Source organism: Argopecten irradians, chromosome 5, assembly GCF_041381155.1.
Source record: "Argopecten irradians isolate NY chromosome 5, Ai_NY, whole genome shotgun sequence".
Classification (NCBI taxonomy): domain Eukaryota; kingdom Metazoa; phylum Mollusca; class Bivalvia; order Pectinida; family Pectinidae; genus Argopecten; species Argopecten irradians.
The window spans coordinates 7,208,202-7,226,596 of record NC_091138.1 but is presented as its reverse complement, the minus strand read 5'-3'; the positions used below and the strand labels follow the sequence as shown (position 1 = coordinate 7,226,596).

Here is an 18,395-nt window from a genome sequence, read left to right as displayed (position 1 = left end):
GGTTTGTTTTTGCTGATAACTGACAGATTTTTGTATGAATTTTAACTATAATTAAAGTTCCTAACATGCATGATAACAAATCTTTCGAAAAAAACCCAAGAGCATAAACGAAACGTTGTTATTGGTCAATATTGTGTTTTTAGTTAAATCTAAATATAATAATATAATGCTAACTTTGATGATAACCTACAATGTATCCAAATTTTCGGATCTTTAACAGATTGAGCACAGCGTCAGTCTTTGCCAATGTGCCGTTTAGACATAATGAGACAATTAAATAATTTCCCTGATATCAAAATCTTGCAAATTCGCGGTAAAAATACAAACAAATGTCCAGATTTGGATTAACATGAAATAAAAGGCGCGGTGAAAATTGCCTGATATAATGGCTAAACACTTTCAGATGAATTAGCGTCGACCACAGTAATTATCCGAAAATTTGGAATGAAACAAATGATTGTATAATAATAATACATGCTTGACGTTGGATATTTGGAATGTTTGTACGTGTATGTGTTTAATGTCCGTTTTTCAAATTAACGCTCCTCCCTAACAGTTAGGCGGCAGGCTACCCAATATAGGTCCCGCTACGATAGGTACGCCGCCGAACGTCGGCTTCGTCAGGAGCAGGAACGTCGACGACAGTACGAAATGAGGCGAAAACGACAAGAGGAGGAACAGCGACGTAGACGGGAAGAGGAACGACGACGACGGAATAGAAACAACGACCGACGGGACGGCCAGGGTCAGGGGCCTGTCGAACAACGACTTGCAGGCAAGATAACTGCTGTATTACACAGGAGGATGTAGTCTTCTTTTTATATAAATCTCTACTGATATGTACACTTAGTATGTCTAGTTACTTGGTATGTGTATGTTGCATAAAGAGATAGAATTGTATAGTTAATGCATGCTTACATCTATGTATGATTATTTTCTATTTGATTATGTGCATTGTTTGATCGCTTTAAGCCCACTGGAAGCCACAGATGAAAAACACGTAAACATTTGCTTTTGCTTTTAGACATATGCGGATTCTGGTATTCTTGATGGTGTGTGTTCCTTCAGAAAAAAAATTATAACTATGAGAACAAATCCATCCTAACTGAAGCTTTACAAATACGTTTTAGAAGTTTTGTTTTGAACTTATAAAACATTTGTTATCTGTTGTTTCTTATTACACTTAACATAACATCTAATAATGAGTTCTAAATTGGCCAATTGAGAGTGTTTTCATTGTTGGCAATCCCTCTACCATCGCTTTACTGCAGACGTGGTTATTTCTGCGAGAGATATTTTCGCAATTAGAGCACGTACAGTAATGTGGATGTTTCTCCAAATATACAGCATAACACGTGTGACGGCTTCCAGACCGATCATGTCTTTCTAATAGAACTTTTCACTCTCACATAAATCTCCACGTATGCAGACTAGTTTTTTGTAGTAAACCTTTGCTTTTAGATGCATGTGTAGTATTTACAGTATCTCGTGTTTATTCTTGCGTTCGCTATTTGTTTAGTATAGTACACTTAAATACCAGGTAGCATACACACATTCCCTTAAAGGGTCAGTTGTTTTCTAGCTCCTATGACAGAGATTTTGACTGAACTTGGCGACGGCGATGTCCTTGATATTGTGTATGAAAATGAGACTAAAGATGGGACCGACGACAGCAGTACGACCAAGGACAGTACGGAGATATTGATTGAGGATGTGACGAAGATACTAGCTGAGGATGACAGGGAGGAAGCTAGCACAGACGAAATTTCTAACGACATCCCTCCGGCTGACCTGTATGAAGAGGAGCAACGTCTACTTGCTTTAGAACGAGCATTGTATGCGAAAATTGCAGAAATCAGAAAGAAGCACATGGCGATACGAGCACAGCGCATACGAAAGGAAAAAGAAAACGTCAACGGAACAGGCAAGGCGTTAGAGCGATGGTTTAATAACCGGGTTAAAAGCATTTTTACGTTTCTATTATAATTTGATAAACTCATTTTTTCCTAAACGAGAAATTGTGATAAGTTTGGATGCCATATTGTGTCGCTCTTTCAACACAATAAATTGTATTGCCAAACGTTGATGTCTATTTTAAAGACATGTTTTTATTGTTTTGGGTGAGAATAGGGGGTAGGTTCACTTCAGAGATTATAATAAGGATAATAATAACCTTCACGTTAAAATGATACAGGAAATATACTTCTCATACAGAGTTTTAAGTTTTCCAATCAAATCTATCGTATTAGTGGATCATTTATAGCTTTTGAAACAAATACATAAACCGATTTCTTATTAAAACTGTCAATTCGGTTAAGGTGTATTATAGAACAAAAGGACTAGACTCCTGATTAGACAGACTACTGTAGATACACATGGTTAGTATCTGTGAGCTATAGTGGAGAGATATATGACTCATATCGCCGATGATACAGAGAACTGTAATGTTGGTAACAATGACCTGGACCCTCTACCACACATTACGTGACTCGTCTGAACACATTAACTCATTAAAATCTTTACGTGCGGCAAAGTATATGGCGGAATACTATTGCTGCTAGAGACGCCGTAGCTCCAAGGTTTGTCCGTGTATTGTGACGGGAGGTAAGAGTTGCTACTATTGCATGCTTAGCTTTTTATCTGTTGACACGCTTGGCTTAAGTTTGATCCTCTTTGGCATGCTTTCATAGACACGCATAGAACATATCGCCTTGCTTTAGATGCTAATAAAACACAACAGCTAGTTTTAGAATAATAGCTTACAATAATAAAGTGTACCGCCATCATGATGTGGTGATGGTGATAACATTACAATGTTACAGATTAAATTTAACACCTTAATCTTTTTCATTTTAAATAAAGTAACAAAATAATAAATTTTGTTTTCTAATCAATGTCTTGTAAACATTGATTTAAAATCTTGTTCGCCAAGCTTTAACAAGTTATGGCCCCTGTACCATTAAATTGAGGACAAGGATTACCTCCCTTCTACCACTCCACCACTTGATCCTTAATATTTCCTAAATTCATTTCCGTTTTGTATAACACTGATTCAGTAAACAATACACGTAATTCAATTTTGTTTAAACAGAAAATATATGTGAAAAGAAGAGTGTATTGAGACTTTTTCCTTAAGGGTACTTATTTTTAATCATACCTGTCTGGTATACCTTGATCAGTGTGGCGGGTTTTCCGTAGCACGTAGATTGACTTGACGGATTATCCATTACCAGATTAGACGGATGGGTGGGTTTATAGAAATAGATAAATATAACGCCGTATGTTAGTATTTATTTGTTTTATTTGTTTTGTAGGTGAACTGTCAGGCAACGATGAGTATTACTTACTACAAATGCATAACAACATTAGAACTTCAGGCATACCTAAACTGGTAAATACGTCATCAATCTTATTTATGTATATACTTCTTACAATACAATTTGGCCGAAGATGAACATCTACCTTCATTCATGATTTCTTGTTCAACATAAAGCTACATATATCGTAAGAATGTTCAAAATAAAGACAATATAGATTAATCAAAGAATAAATACTAGTTTATTGATATTTGTTTTCAATATGAATTCTTAAAAAATCAAATAGACTCCTCTTACAAAATACTCAATATCTAATAAAAAAATTATCATATCAATAAATAGTGATTTTGTTGAAGAAATTTTATCTTAATCTTATTAACGAGAATGATGTTTAAATCACACACTACAACACATATTACACAAAATCTGAATGTATTCTAAATAAATCACAAAGAGGTTTATGCTGAGAGTACATTAAGATTTTTGGGTTATATCTCCATAACATAAAAATTGATATTTAGAATTAATCCTTATAATTCAATTTACTAAAGATAATCTATTCAAAATTCCGAATTCATTTTTGGGCTCTTCTATCAGCCAATTAAAAGCGATACTACAAACGGCGACGCTATTTTTTCCTTTATGGGCTGATAAGGTAAGCCAATGAAAATGATTGATACATTGTAAGCAAAATTGAATGATGTCATTATGTTGCTACTGTTATGACGTAGTTTTGTTTTACAGGAATGGAGTAAGAGGCTGGAGAAGTGGGCCAGATACGTCATTCGCTGTGACATCGAGTATCCAGGACCGGCATTCTGCTTCACTAATTTCGGAAAAGTTGACACGGTAACACCTACAAAGTCAGCAATAGATAACAATCTCTGGATGAAATCATCCCCATTTCGATAAGGATTATGTTTCGAGTTCTAAACAAGTTCTGCGTTATTGGCCCTTCAACACAGAGCAAGTACCGTGTAGCCATTTATTTCGGCGTAAAAGCTTTTTCAAGATTTCGCGAGACATTAAAGTTTTATCCGCGAAATATATTAGAGCAACGGGGGACTCCTAAAGATCCTGAATGCCAGATCGCGTAAATCTAAAACTGCTCAAATTCACATTGTTTTCCTTCCGTATTTGTATATTATTGCATCAAATAGTGCCGTGAAATCACAAGTCACAGCACTCATATTAGGTGATGTAAATAAGGGAATTGATGTTAACGTGACAAATTGTTGTAAGCTCTTTCTTGTTTACAAATAACTTTTTTTCTTTTTATGAAAAGATTCTCACTATTGAATATAGATTCTCCGATGATTTGAATTTATTATGTTTAGCCGATAGTAACTCAAGGGAATGTTTTGTTTGCTTGTTTTTTTGTTCCTTTATCTATCTATTTCTAGCATTTTATAATATATTCCGGTATTGTTGTAGATCTGTTACGACTTATATTTGATCTATTTAGAGTTTTGTTTGCAACATTCATGTTGGACCGATTCCGATTTTGAGCTTACATCTTTCGAGCTTGGAAGGCTTTGAAATGAAAACTAGTTGTATGGTACTTTGTAATTCCATCTAATTAAATTACATAACTTTACATTTCAGGATCGTCCTATCTACAACATCGTTTATGACTGGAACGCTGAAGGCACAGACCTGTCTAACAAACTAGAGACGGGGTGTAGGACGCCTTATGACAGAGCTCTATGTAACCATCATCTAGTGGTAAGTGTTGCTGCTTGATTCAAGGTCAACTCAATCTCATTAATTTGATGGTAGTGAATTAGTTCCGAAACCACAATATTTCGAATATTAATTAAGGTATAAGTGTCTAAATGCTACGTTTTGGTAAGTCTTACAAATGTATGCAGCATTACAAGTTTGCTCGAAAATGAAGGCCAACAACTTCAATAAGTCTAGAACTGTATCTGTTTCCGTATTGTTTGTGAAATAAAATAAAAGTTATTTTGATTAATATCTTACTGTTACAGATGAATAACAGAGACATACGAGAAATGGCGTGTGCGTCCTTGGACTGTGGTAGCCAACGACAAGTCACCTGCATATATCAGTGAAATACGTCATTTCAGAACGTCGATGCTACAGGGCGATCCGGACTTATAACCGGGTGTAATTCAGAAGCAGATTTTGATGGAATCATCTTGTAGCATAAAAGCAGTTATATCATGGCAAGAATGTGAGGAATCAGGACAGCATTATCGAGGTGTACAGAGTGCGATTGATGGCGATATTGGTATAAACAATAATAAAACGTGGCGGTGTACAGAGTGTGTCAGTGTGTATAAAGTGGCCAAACGAACTTTGACTGAGAACCATATGATGAACTGAGAACCATGATGAAATACGAAACATTCCAAACTATGAGAGGATTCTTGGCTGTCAATTAGCCTATACATCTAATGTAACACTATTATTATGAGTTCAATAAGTTAATGTTTACTTATGAAGTGTATATTACGTATACCAAATGCCCGTGTATAGTGCTTTTGTGTATGTATGACAATATGCAATAAAAGCAAAACATGAATACTTTACTAAACTTTGTTAATTAGAAAGCAAATGATAGTTGGTAAAAGATAAGGCCAGTTAGTACTCTTGATAACCATATCAGTCCACTTCATCAATTAGAAATACAACTCGCAATGAACTATGAAATCAATATACCTCGACACTAACCCTTTGTGTCTGCATGATATTGTTTAGATATACTACTTATAAATACTTGTAGATAATTGTTTTCCCTTTTCTCCATAGCAAAGTATGTATCCTTTGTTTTCCTTATAGATATGCTCGTATAGACCTTAGTTATTTGCATTCTGTATATTGTATATTTGACTTTAGTTTTACAAGAAAATGGTGCCGACTTGAAGGAGTCTTGTATGTCAAATCGCTTAGTAGTAATGGCAGATTAGCTGTGTTTATAAAGATTTTATGTCATTATAATTTCTACATTAGATAATGAGCCTATAGGATTGGACATTGTTATGTGGTGAGATGTTTGAATGACACGAACATTATATCGTTTACAGAAAAATACAATTAAAAAATAAATAGTAGGATACTAAACCGATACTAAACCAATGTCTGGTCTGTGCTTAACCTGACAAAGTTAAAAACCACATGCGTCGCTCCCGAGCGTAAAGATGCTGTGTATCATTATGTGTGTTTTATGTACATATATATATAATAATATAGCTAATATCATACCTGTTATAAAATTAGCCACGTGTGTCTAAGGTAAATGTAAGATGGTACATGCTGCAAAACCTGTGTTGTGTAACACCCAGTAAGTATGGGCGGTATGTTTACCGGCAGTGTGTACCTGGCATATAATTTTTCAAGTGGGATGTTAATATATTTTATATTTGTATCAGTTTTAAAAATTACTAATGTATGTATATCTATTTGATGACGTAAACTATTTTTGAGACATACCATCTTTGATGGATGTAAAGCCTAATAAATGCATATTGTTTAAGAAATAAAATAATTTGATATGCTATCGATGTAAATGTTTTTGTGTTGTCGTTATAAATATTGCTTCAACCAAATACTCGCATGTCTACATCTGTATACCTAGTGTTGAAAACTTGAATGGCACGACAGTATTGAAACACATGTGTGCACTACAGACAACACCAACAAGATCAATTGCTAATCATCATTAACAATTTACCAAGGAACACTTTATTAGGAAGTTGTAATGTCACATGTCCTTTAACTCGAACCCGCGTTCCTCAAATACCCCCCATTCGTCGAACTGATCACATTGTCCCGACCGTATCCCTATATATACTTCATATAACAAAAATCTTCGAACAGAGAATACACCTTAATATAAGAGAAATATATCCCCGTTTCATAAAAACATAGTATTAAACCATGTATTCATCGGAAAGGTGTTCGATCCCTGAGAAATTATCAAAAGCTCATTTTTATGTAATACATACGTATTCAATTTGATATTGCTATCATAAACCACTTTCATAAAAATTCAAAATGCTGAAAATCACGGTAATTGCCATTGATATACATTGTATTTGTTGCAGCGATTTTTATATCAAATAAATTGAACAGAAATGTCATTTTATTTGTTTCACCTGATTGAAGACTCCCAGACTTCATTATACGATATACATCCTGTATAGATAGTATTTATAATACGATAAGTAATTAACTCCACACTTTACATAATTAAACAAAGCGAAGTTAATCTTATTTGATGCCATATCAGTATCATTCATTTTCCTATATTTGGGAATTCAGCTGTCGTATATAGAGGCTTTAAATGCGGTAATGTGATTTCTTAAAATGACGTTCGGGATAGATTACTTACCTCATACAATCTTAACAACCATGGCTAGATGTTTATAAAATTGTATACTTTTCTCACTCATTTCAGTTGTAATTAATTAAGAAACATAGTTATCCTTACAAAGTGGTTCATATTTGAGTTATGGAAAAGACTGTTAAAACACTGATTTTACATTAATAGTTTGGATACGACACGATGTGTATTAAGTTGATAGGCTGACTTTGTAATTTAGTCAGCATTACCTTACGGCAATACATGTCTTTCTTAAACCGAATGTATTGACATAATTTAAAATGAACCAACTCAGGTGAAACAGCTATTATTGCATGCCACTCTTTCTAAGGACAATTTCACGAGTAGGTCGCTGTGTAATACATTAAAATTTTTGCTTTCGATAGTCGTTATGCAGAGAATGTTTTTAAATTAGTATTTTATTGGAAGTTTGCAAGAAAGAAAGAATTCATTATAACATATAATGTGAATTGAGTTGCTACATCGGATTCGATCCAGTCGTTTATCTGGCGTTTTAACATTATCACCACTACACGATCGGTAGGATTGTAAACAGGCGGGTGCCTCCATTTGAGTTGTTTACAAGGAAGAAAATACAACAGTGTTATATGATAGGGCTTGACCTACTTCGGGATTTTATTAACTATATCCAAAAATAAGTCGATTTACCACACAGTCCATTGTTTGAGAGGGTACATGATTAAGGTCGGTCCTAACTGTTGGTACATGGAAACAACATGGAGATATTAGGAATACTCTATCTTCTGGTGACCATATCTACAGGTAAGTTGTTATCTACCTGTACTATAACGATTATACAGTTGTGTACCATTCGGTTGCACATGCACATGATTAGAAAGATCGGTATGTGAGTAGTAAGAAAGGATATGTTATACAGGTAACGTTGTCGTTAAAGGTGAAATGGTTATAAAACTGAACAATAAAACACTTGTACCTTCCCTATCCCATTTAAATGGTTATTGTGGCCTGTAGCCTTACTGTTTGTTCTACTTTCACATTGTGCTCACACTACACATGTTCTAAACCAAGGGAGATAACATCAGCTGATAATAACTTATAAACTCATAAATCTTTTCTGATTGCTTAAGCTTTAGCCATAACGAAAAATATTGTAAAAATAATCCGATTCACCTTTGATACATATATAGTCAAAACTCGCTATATTTCGCTCAAGTATGCCACCTTTGAAAAGTTCCGATCATGTAACAAATTCTTCATTTTTATTTATTCTATTCTGTTTCTTATTTCTATTGTCGAACTTTTTATGGAGATATAAATTGGAGTGAAATACTATTTTCCCGTAGGTTTGTATTCATTATATACATGTATATTCAAGTTTATATACATTTTGACCTAATATTATTAAGAACAACGATGTACGTCTTTTGTTTTTATTGTTTTAGGAAATTTAGTCCGAGGTCTTATTTACACATCTGGGATTGGAACATGGGACACAATGAGAAATACGTGCCAACTCATTAGCTCTAGTCACCTGTGTGACGGTATCCCAGATATGTGTGATGTGAAGGTTCAGTTACCGGCCGGACAGTTTTGGGTAGGAGCCTACGTCGATGCTACTACAATCATCCAGTACTCAGGTATGGTGTCAACATAATAAAGGTAATGATTAGGTTGTGGTTTATCGTAGCTTTTGAAATGCACAATAAATCAAGGTTGAATGGAGTACAGATACTACCTTCGTCACGGTCTGTTACCTGTGTTTGATGTCAACATTACTGAGACTTTATACATCTACGAAAAATGTAACAGCTTTACCTAATAAAGTTCCGAGTTCCGAGTTCGGCAACTCGGAACCAGTGTAAAACGGAACTCATTTTTTTAAGGATTTTGTTTTTTAAACAAAATTCAAAAAAAAATTCAATTTATGTAATTTGAACATATTAAAATTATGGAAATTTGTATAGAGCTTTTTGCGTTTTTTAACATTATTTTTTAAGTAAAACGGAACTCGGAACCAGTTCCGAGTTCCAAGGAAATTCTCTATTTCTTTTTAGATAAAAGTTGTCAATGTGCTTTGGACATATTAGAAATGTTGCCTGTTGTCTTTTTTCATGGGTTACTAGTGATGAATCCACTTTAATTTAGTTTTCGATCAACACCTATTTCCCAGTTCCGTTTAAGTAAAACGGAACTAGGAACCAGTTCAGAGTTCCGTTTAAGGAAATTTTCCATCATTTTAGATAAAATCATTCAATATGCCTAAGACATATGAACAATGTTGCCTGTTGTCTTTTTTCGTCGGTTACAAGTGAGGAATCCACTTTAATTTAGGTTTCGATCAACTCTTATTTCCCAGTTCCGTTTAAGTAAAACGGAACTCGGAACCAGTTCCGAGTTCCGTTTATTGAAATTTTCTTTCATTTTGGATAAAATCATTCTATATGCCTAAGACATATGAGAAATGTTGCCAGTTGTCTTTTTTCGTGGGTTTCTAGTGATGGATCTACTTTAATTCAGTTTTTGATCAACTCCTATCTCCCAGTTCCGTTTAAGTAAAACGGAACTCGGAACCAGTTCCGAGTTCCGTTTAAGGAATTTTTCCATCTATTTAAGTAAAACGGAACTCGGAACCAGTTCCGAATTCCGTTTAAGGAAATTTTCTATCATTTTAGATAAAATTATTCAATATGCCTAAGACATATGAATAATGTTGCCAGTTGTCATTTCTTATGGGTTACTAGTGGCAAATCCACTTTATTTCAGTTTTCGATCGACTTCCATTTCCCAGTTCCGTTTAAGTAAAACGGAACTCGGAACCAGTTCCGAGTTCCGTTTAAGGAAATTTTCTATCATTTTGGATAAAATCATTCTATATGCCTAAGACATATGAGAAATGTTGCCAGTTGTCTTTTTTCATGGGTTTCTAGTGATGGATCTACTTTAATTCAGTTTTTGATCAACTCCTATCTTCCAGTTCCGTTTAAGTAAAACGGAACTCGGAACCAGTTCCGAGTTCCGTTTAAGGAAATTTTCTATCATTTTAGATAAAATCATTCAATATGCCTAAGACATATGAATAATGTTTCCTGTTGTCATTTTTCATGGGTTACTAGTGGCAAATCCACTTTAATTTAGTTTTCGATCGACTTCCATTTCCGAGTTCCGTTTAAGTAAAACGGAACTCGGAACCAGTTCCGAGTTCCGTTTAAGGAAATTTTCTATCATTTTAGATAAAATCATTCAATATGCCTAAGACATATGAACAATGTTGCCTGTTGTCTTTTTTCGTCGGTTACAAGTGAGGAATCCACTTTAATTTAGGTTTCGATCAATTCTTATCTCTCAGTTCCGTTTAAGTAAAACGGAACTCGGAACCAGTTCCGAGTTCCGTTTAATGAAATTTTCTATCATTTTGGATAAAATCATTCTATATGCCTAAGACATATGAGAAATGTTGCCTGTTGTCTTTTTTCATGGGTTACAAGTGATGGATCTACTTTAATTCAGTTTTTGATCAACTCTTATCTCCCAGTTCCGTATAAGTAAAACGGAACTCGGAACCAGTTCCGAGTTCCGTTTAAGGAAATTTTCTATCATTTTAGATAAAATCATTCTATATGCCTAAGACATATGAGAAATGTTGCCAGTTGTCTTTTTTCATGGGTTACTAGTGATGAATCCACTTTAATTCAGTTTTCGATCAACTCCTATTTCCCAGTTCCGTTTAAGTAAAACGGAACTCGGAACCAGTTCCGAGTTCCGTTTAAGGAAATTTTCCATCATTTTAGATAAAATCATTCAATATGCCTAAGACATATGAACAATGTTGCCTGTTGTCTTTTTTCATGGTTACAGTGAGAATCCACTTTATTTAGTTTTCGATCAACTCTATTTCCCAGTTCCGTTTAAGTAAAACGGAACTCGGAACCAGTTCCGAGTTCCGTTTAAGGAAATTTTCTATCATTTTAGATAAAATCATTCATATATGCCTAAGACATATGAGAAATGTTGCCAGTTGTCTTTTTTCGTGGGTTACTAGTGATGATCTACTTTAATTTAGTTTTCGATCAACTCCTATTCCCAGTTCCGTTTAAGTAAAACGGAACTCGGAACCAGTTCCGAGTTCCGTTTAAGGAAATTTTCCATCATTTTAGATAAAATCATTCAATATGCCTAAGACATATGAGAAATGTTGCCTGTTGTCTTTTTTCATGGGTTACTAGTGATGAATCCACTTTAATTTAGTTTTCGATCAACTCCTATTTCCCAGTTCCGTTTAAGTAAAACGGAACTCGGAACCAGTTCCGAGTTCCGTTTAAGGAAATTTTCCATCATTTTAGATAAAATCATTCAATATGCCTAAGACATATGAACAATGTTGCCTGTTGTCTTTTTTCGTCGTTACAAGTGAGGAATCCACTTTAATTTAGTTTTCGATCAACTCTTTTCCCAGTTCCGTTTAAGTAAAACGGAACTCGGAACCAGTTCCGAGTTCCGTTTAAGAAATTTTCTATCATTTTTAGATAAAATCATTCTATATGCCTAAGACATATGAGAAATGTTGCCAGTTGTCTTTTTTCGTGGGTTTCTAGTGATGGATCCACTTTAATTCAGTTTTCGATCAACTCCTATTTCCCAGTTCCGTTTAAGTAAAACGGAACTCGGAACCAGTTCCGAGTTCCGTTTAAGGAAATTTTCCATCTATTTAGATAAAATCATTCTATATGCCTAAGACATATGAGAAATGTTGCCATTGTCTTTTTTCATGGGTTACTAGTGATGGAATCTACTTTAATTCAGTTTTTGATCAACTCCTATCTCCCAGTTCCGTTTAAGTAAAACGGAACTCGGAACCAGTTCCGAGTTCCGTTTAAGGAAATTTTCCATCTATTTTAGATAAAATCATTCAATATGCCTAAGACATATGAGAAATGTTGCCTGTTGTCATTTTTCATGGGTTACTAGTGATGAATCCACTTTAATTCAGTTTTCGATCAACTCCCATTTCCGAGTTCCGTTTAAGTAAAACGGAACTCGGAACCAGTTCCGAGTTCCGTTTAAGGAAATTTTCTATCATTTTAGATAAAATCATTCAATATGCCTAAGACATATGAAATAATGTTGCCAGTTGTCATTTTTTCATGGGTTACTAGTGAGAAATCCACTTTAATTCAGTTTTCGATCGACTTCCATTTCCAGTTCCGTTTAAGTAAAACGGAACTCGGAACCAGTTCCGAGTTCCGTTTAAGGAAATTTTCTATCATTTTAGATAAAATCATTCAATATGCCTAAGACATATGAATAATGTTGCCAGTTGTCATTTTTCATGGGTTACTAGTGGCAAATCCACTTTAATTTAGTTTTCGATCGACTTCCATTTCCCAGTTCCGTTTAAGTAAAACGGAACTCGGAACCAGTTCCGAGTTCCGTTTAAGGAAATTTTCTATCATTTTAGATAAAATCATTCAATATGCCTAAGACATATGAAAAATGTTGCCTGTTGTCATTTTTCATGGGTTACTAGTGGCAAATCCACTTTAATTTAGTTTTCGATCGACTCATTTCCCATTCCGTTTAAGTAAAACGGAACTCGGAACCAGTTCCGAGTTCCGTTTAAGGAAATTTTCTATCATTTTGATAAAATCATTCTATATGCCTAAGACATATGAGAAATGTTGCCAGTTGTCTTTTTTCATGGGTTTCTAGTGATGGAATCCACTTTAATTCAGTTTTTGATCAACTCCTATTTCCAGTTCCGTTTAAGTAAAACGGAACTCGGAACCAGTTCCGAGTTCCGTTTAAGGAAATTCTCTATCTTTTTAGATAAAAGTTGTCAATGTGCTTTGGACATATTAGAAATGTTGCCTGTTGTCTTTTTTCATGGGTTACTAGTGATGAATCCACTTTAATTTAGTTTTCGATCAACACCTATTTCCCAGTTCCGTTTAAGTAAAACGGAACTCGGAACCAGTTCCGAGTTCCGTTTAAGGAAATTTTCCATCATTTTAGATAAAATCATTCAATATGCCTAAGACATATGAACAATGTTGCCTGTTGTCTTTTTTCGTCGGTTACAAGTGAGGAATCCACTTTAATTTAGGTTTCGATCAACTCTTATTTCCCAGTTCCGTTTAAGTAAAACGGAACTCGGAACCAGTTCCGAGTTCCGTTTAATGAAATTTTCTATCATTTTGGATAAAATCATTCTATATGCCTAAGACATATGAGAAATGTTGCCAGTTGTCTTTTTTTCGTGGGTTTCTAGTGATGGATCTACTTTAATTCAGTTTTTGATCAACTCCCTATCTCCCAGTTCCGTTTAAGTAAAACGGAACTCGGAACCAGTTCGGAGTTCCGTTTAAGGAAATTTTCCATCTATTTAGATGAAATCATTCTATATGCCTAAGACATATGAGAAATGTTGCCTGTTGTCTTTTTTCATGGGTTACTAGTGATGAATCCACTTTAATTCAGTTTTCGATCAACTCTCCTATTTCCCAGTTCCGTTTAAGTAAAACGGAACTAGGAACCAGTTTCGAGTTCCGTTTAAGGAAATTCTCTATCATTTTAGATGAAAACAGTCAATGTGCTTTGGACATATTAGAAATGTTGTCTGTTGGCTTTTTTCATGGATTACTATTGGTGGATCCACATTGATTTAGTTTTCGATCGACTTCCAGTTCCGAGTTCCGTTTAAGTAAAACGGAACTAGGAACCAGACCCGAGTCCGTTTAACACGAATACTTTGCAACGAGCCGAGTTCCGTTTAATAGGTTTCCTACCTCTAATTGCATGTTTAATTACATATATTATATTGGAATCGAACTCTGGATTTTGCTGCAATCATACAACTCAGAATTAATCACTTTAGCACATAATATATTTTCTGAAACATATCTAACACCCATACCCCAGTTCCGTTTAAGCTTAAACGTAACTCGGAACTAGACCCGAGTTCCGTTTAACCTCATGCTTGCATCCTTGATCAGCGAGCGGGGTTCTGTTTATTATTAATTCTACTTATGATAAGATGCGTAATTACAAATGTAATCAATTAATTGTAATTGAAGCATTTATCATCGATAAACAGTGGAAATCTCTATAGCGTTGAGTTTTTAAACGAAGCTGACACACAAACCTGAGTTTCGTTGAACCTTTTACTAAACTAGAAACCAAACCCGAGTTTCGTGCAACAGCTCACCTGACCCGAAGGGCCGGTGAGCTTATGTTATACCGCGGCCTCCGGTTTCCGTTGTCAGTCCTTCGTCTGTCAACTTTTTCACAAAAATCTCTACTAGTCCTGAATTGCTTAATGAATTTTGACGAAAATTCCGCTGAAGCTTCCTTGTGTGAACGGTGGCCCTGGCCCCCAGGAGGCCTGAGGAGCGAGGACTAGTAGTGGAAGTATTGCAAATTCTTTAAAATCCATTTTCTTCTGTAGGAATGAAGAAAAGTTTTAATTTAGTCTAAAGCTTCATTGGAGAGATGTGGAACCATTTTTTTTATAAACGGGGGGTCTGAACCCAAGGACGTCAGCCACACCATTTGCATAATTTTGAATCCCCATCCAATAAAGATGCTACCATTGCAATATGACATATATCCCGTGCTTAGATTCAGAAAAGAAGTCTTTCATATGTACATTTGAGGTGTATCAATGTAAAACCACTCTTCAAGATATACAGTAATATTAACCAATCTTTGTCCAATCTTTGTAGCCTTGACAAAAATAAGATTTGTGAACCCCGTTACCCTACCGTACCTTATCTCGTATTTGACGAGAGTAACATAGAGTGGTATCCCTTCTTCTAAAATCTTTATGTAGCCATAAGAGGAAAATGACTGAGAAGGAAAGGTGATAAACTACTGTGGGACCCCATAAAGTATTACATTGTGAAAATTGGTTTTTCACTGAAAAATCTCAATTTCAGTTCAGCAATACGCTACCACAACTTTAGTATACGAAAGCGTCTTTCCGTAGTAGAGAGTCCGAAGCAAGTCAGCCTAGTCAAATGGCAAATTAACCCCCGAAGGAAAGGAATACAAAATGGATATACCTCCTTGTGAAAAGAGGTGCACCATTGTGAAACCTGCTCGTATACAGTTAAAAACCACAAATGTATATAATGTCTACTGAGGAGGAGCAGTCAGAGACTGAGTCACCACAACCGCACCCAAGGAAATCTGCCCATCTGATTGGGAGGACAGAGACAGTGAAGGTCAGTGAAAGCAGACTGACCACGTCAACCGGCAGATGATGTCATGGAACAAGGACCCATCGAGGAGAAACGACATGATAAGTGAGAATGGTAATGGCAGAGGTATCTCTAGCCCAACGAAGGCGCGAAGAGCGAATAGGCAATGCATATATATCACTATCACTCCCGCGGCATCAGGCATGAGTAAGAAGGAACACAGTCTTAAACGTTACAAACATTATGGTGCCCCCATAACACGTGTTCTATGTTCCACTGTGGAGCTAACTACTGTACCATATGCCTGTCGAGACTGAACCCCCAAATCAAGGCAGACAAAGAAATGGAAGTTTCTACCTCTGGTCTACCATTAAAAGTACACTGGCAGTATATGTGTATCTGTGCGATAGTCTGCAATACTACCAGGGACAGGATGGCGCTCACTAGTCGACAAGAATAAGGAAACTCGCAAGCAGCTGGGCAGAGGCCATGACCGGATCAATGTTTCTGAAGATACACCACTCACAGAAGATCTTTCATCGTGACTGGTAGATGGCAGAAGAGGAAGACCTAATTGATCGGGCGATACGAGCTGACATATCCGAATAAAAGCCTGTCTGAGAGAGGACTCATGAAAAAACTTCCATGAGTGAAGGTAGAGGATCTCAGGACGTCAATGTAACGTCTCGGGCCTAGGCTTGCGCAGGAGAATGATTCTGGGTGGGAAAACCAGAGAACATCCACCACAAACGACAAGAGCTCCGGAAACCAGTGTTGTCTCGGACACAGTGGCGCTATCGGAAGGAGGGACAATGATGCTTTCGATATGTAGAACCCTGTCCACCAAGTTGAATGACGGGGATACATAAGCATGCATTGACGGGACTGCATAAGCATGCAATTCCTACCAATTCAGAGATAGTGCGTCCACAGCCCAAGCCATTTGGTTTGGCACTGAGAGACAAAGGTTGGCAACTGGTTATTCAGGAAAGTGGCAAAAAGGTTTATGTGAGGCATTTTCCAAGCATGACAAATGACCTCGAAGATCGAAGGATTTAGCTGCCGTTCTGTTAGAACCGGCCAGTGGCGCCTGGAGAGATTATCCGCCAGATCATTCAACCTTCCTGGAAGATGCTTGTCTAAAATAGTCAACTGCATTTCCTACAGATGGGAAGAATACGGAAATACGGATAGCGAGGGCACAAAGGACGTGATATCGTATCTCTCTTTCTCTCTATATACGCGACATCTATAGAGTTGTTCGTAGTCACACAAACCCCCCTTGTAATGCAGAATCTTCTGTTAAGCATGCAGAGCAAACAGAAAAGCCATCATCTCCAGCATGTCGTTGTGCTCTGTCAAGGTAAGCCAACAACCTTCACATGAACGCATCCGTGAACATGGTCATGGTTTAAATTGCCTTTCAGAGTACACCACCGAAAAATCCATGCGTTGATATAACACAAAACACTGAAACCAACGAATATGGACGTTGGACCAGCCGAGATGAAAGTAAGAGGCATTTTCGAATTTTTCCAAAGGTGGAAGGACAATACCCTGAATTGTGTTGAAACGGTTTCTGAAGACAAAGTCCTGGAAGGGTACATCTCGGAGTCTTGAAGGAATGAAGTCGACTTTGATCAAACGTTTCAGGACCAGACGGGTGTTCCGCTCCATAGAATAGATGTGAACATGTCTTCCCCGTAGTGCAGAAATCCCGTAAAAACTAGCAGCTTCTGATGGGACGCTCCCAACTTCTTGTGGATAAGAAACATTCTTGAATAGAAGCCGGATGTATATTCTACCATAGGTACCTTCTCGACCGCACCCTTTTAAAGCGTGGTCCTTACTTCCTCCTGAATGGCAAGTGCCGTTTTACTTAAACGGAACTGGGAGATAGGAGTTGTTTGAAAACTGAATTAAAGTGGATTCATCACTAGTAACCCATGGAAAAAGACAACTGGCAACATTTCTCATATGTCTTAGGCATATAGAATGATTTTATCTAAATAAATAGAAAATTTCCTTAAACGGAACTCGGAACCAGTTCCGAGTTCCGTTTTACTTAAACGGAACTGGGAAATAGGTGTTGATCGAAAACCAAATTAAAGTGGATTCATCACTAGTAACCCATGAAAAAAGACAACAGGCAACATTTCTCATATGTCTTAGGCATATAGAATGATTTCATCTAAATAGATGGAAAATTTCCTTAAACGGAACTCGGAACTGGTTCCGAGTTCCGTTTTACTTAAACGGAACTGGGAGATAGGAGTTGATCAAAAACTGAATTAAAGTAGATCCATCACTAGTAGCCCATGAAAAAAGACAACTGGCAACATTTCTCATATGTCTTAGGTATATAGAATGATTTTATCTAAATAGATAGAAAATTTCCTTAAACGGAACTCGGAACTGGTTCCGAGTTCCGTTTTACTTAAACGGAACTGGGAAATGGAAGTCGATCGAAAACTAAATTAAAGTAGATTAGCCACTAGTAACCCATGAAAAATGACAACAGGCAACATTATTCATATGTCTTAGGCATATTGA

At 36.2% G+C, this 18,395-nt stretch overlaps 2 protein-coding genes across 3 annotated transcripts in view; both read left to right on the top strand.

Annotated features, from left to right (window-relative positions):
* Nucleotides 1–6,844, top strand: part of LOC138322749 (uncharacterized) — a 34,136-nt gene extending 27,292 nt beyond the window's left edge. Inside the window, exons 6-11 of one of the 2 annotated variants that reach the window (XM_069266834.1) lie at nucleotides 557–775; nucleotides 1,583–1,924; nucleotides 3,315–3,391; nucleotides 4,062–4,166; nucleotides 4,923–5,042; nucleotides 5,309–6,844. In XM_069266834.1, the coding sequence (XP_069122935.1) occupies nucleotides 557–775; nucleotides 1,583–1,924; nucleotides 3,315–3,391; nucleotides 4,062–4,166; nucleotides 4,923–5,042; nucleotides 5,309–5,392 (947 nt within the window). In that variant the 3' untranslated portion in view covers nucleotides 5,393–6,844. The remainder of the gene's footprint in view (nucleotides 1–556; nucleotides 776–1,582; nucleotides 1,925–3,314; nucleotides 3,392–4,061; nucleotides 4,167–4,922; nucleotides 5,043–5,308) is intronic. The other variant, XM_069266833.1, reaches the window with a different exon arrangement.
* A 1,189-nt stretch (nucleotides 6,845–8,033) lies between these two features.
* Nucleotides 8,034–18,395, top strand: part of LOC138322748 (uncharacterized) — a 29,315-nt gene continuing 18,953 nt past the window's right edge. Inside the window, exons 1-2 of the mRNA XM_069266832.1 lie at nucleotides 8,034–8,448; nucleotides 9,090–9,284. Of these exons, the coding sequence (XP_069122933.1) occupies nucleotides 8,403–8,448; nucleotides 9,090–9,284 (241 nt within the window). The 5' untranslated portion in view covers nucleotides 8,034–8,402. The remainder of the gene's footprint in view (nucleotides 8,449–9,089; nucleotides 9,285–18,395) is intronic.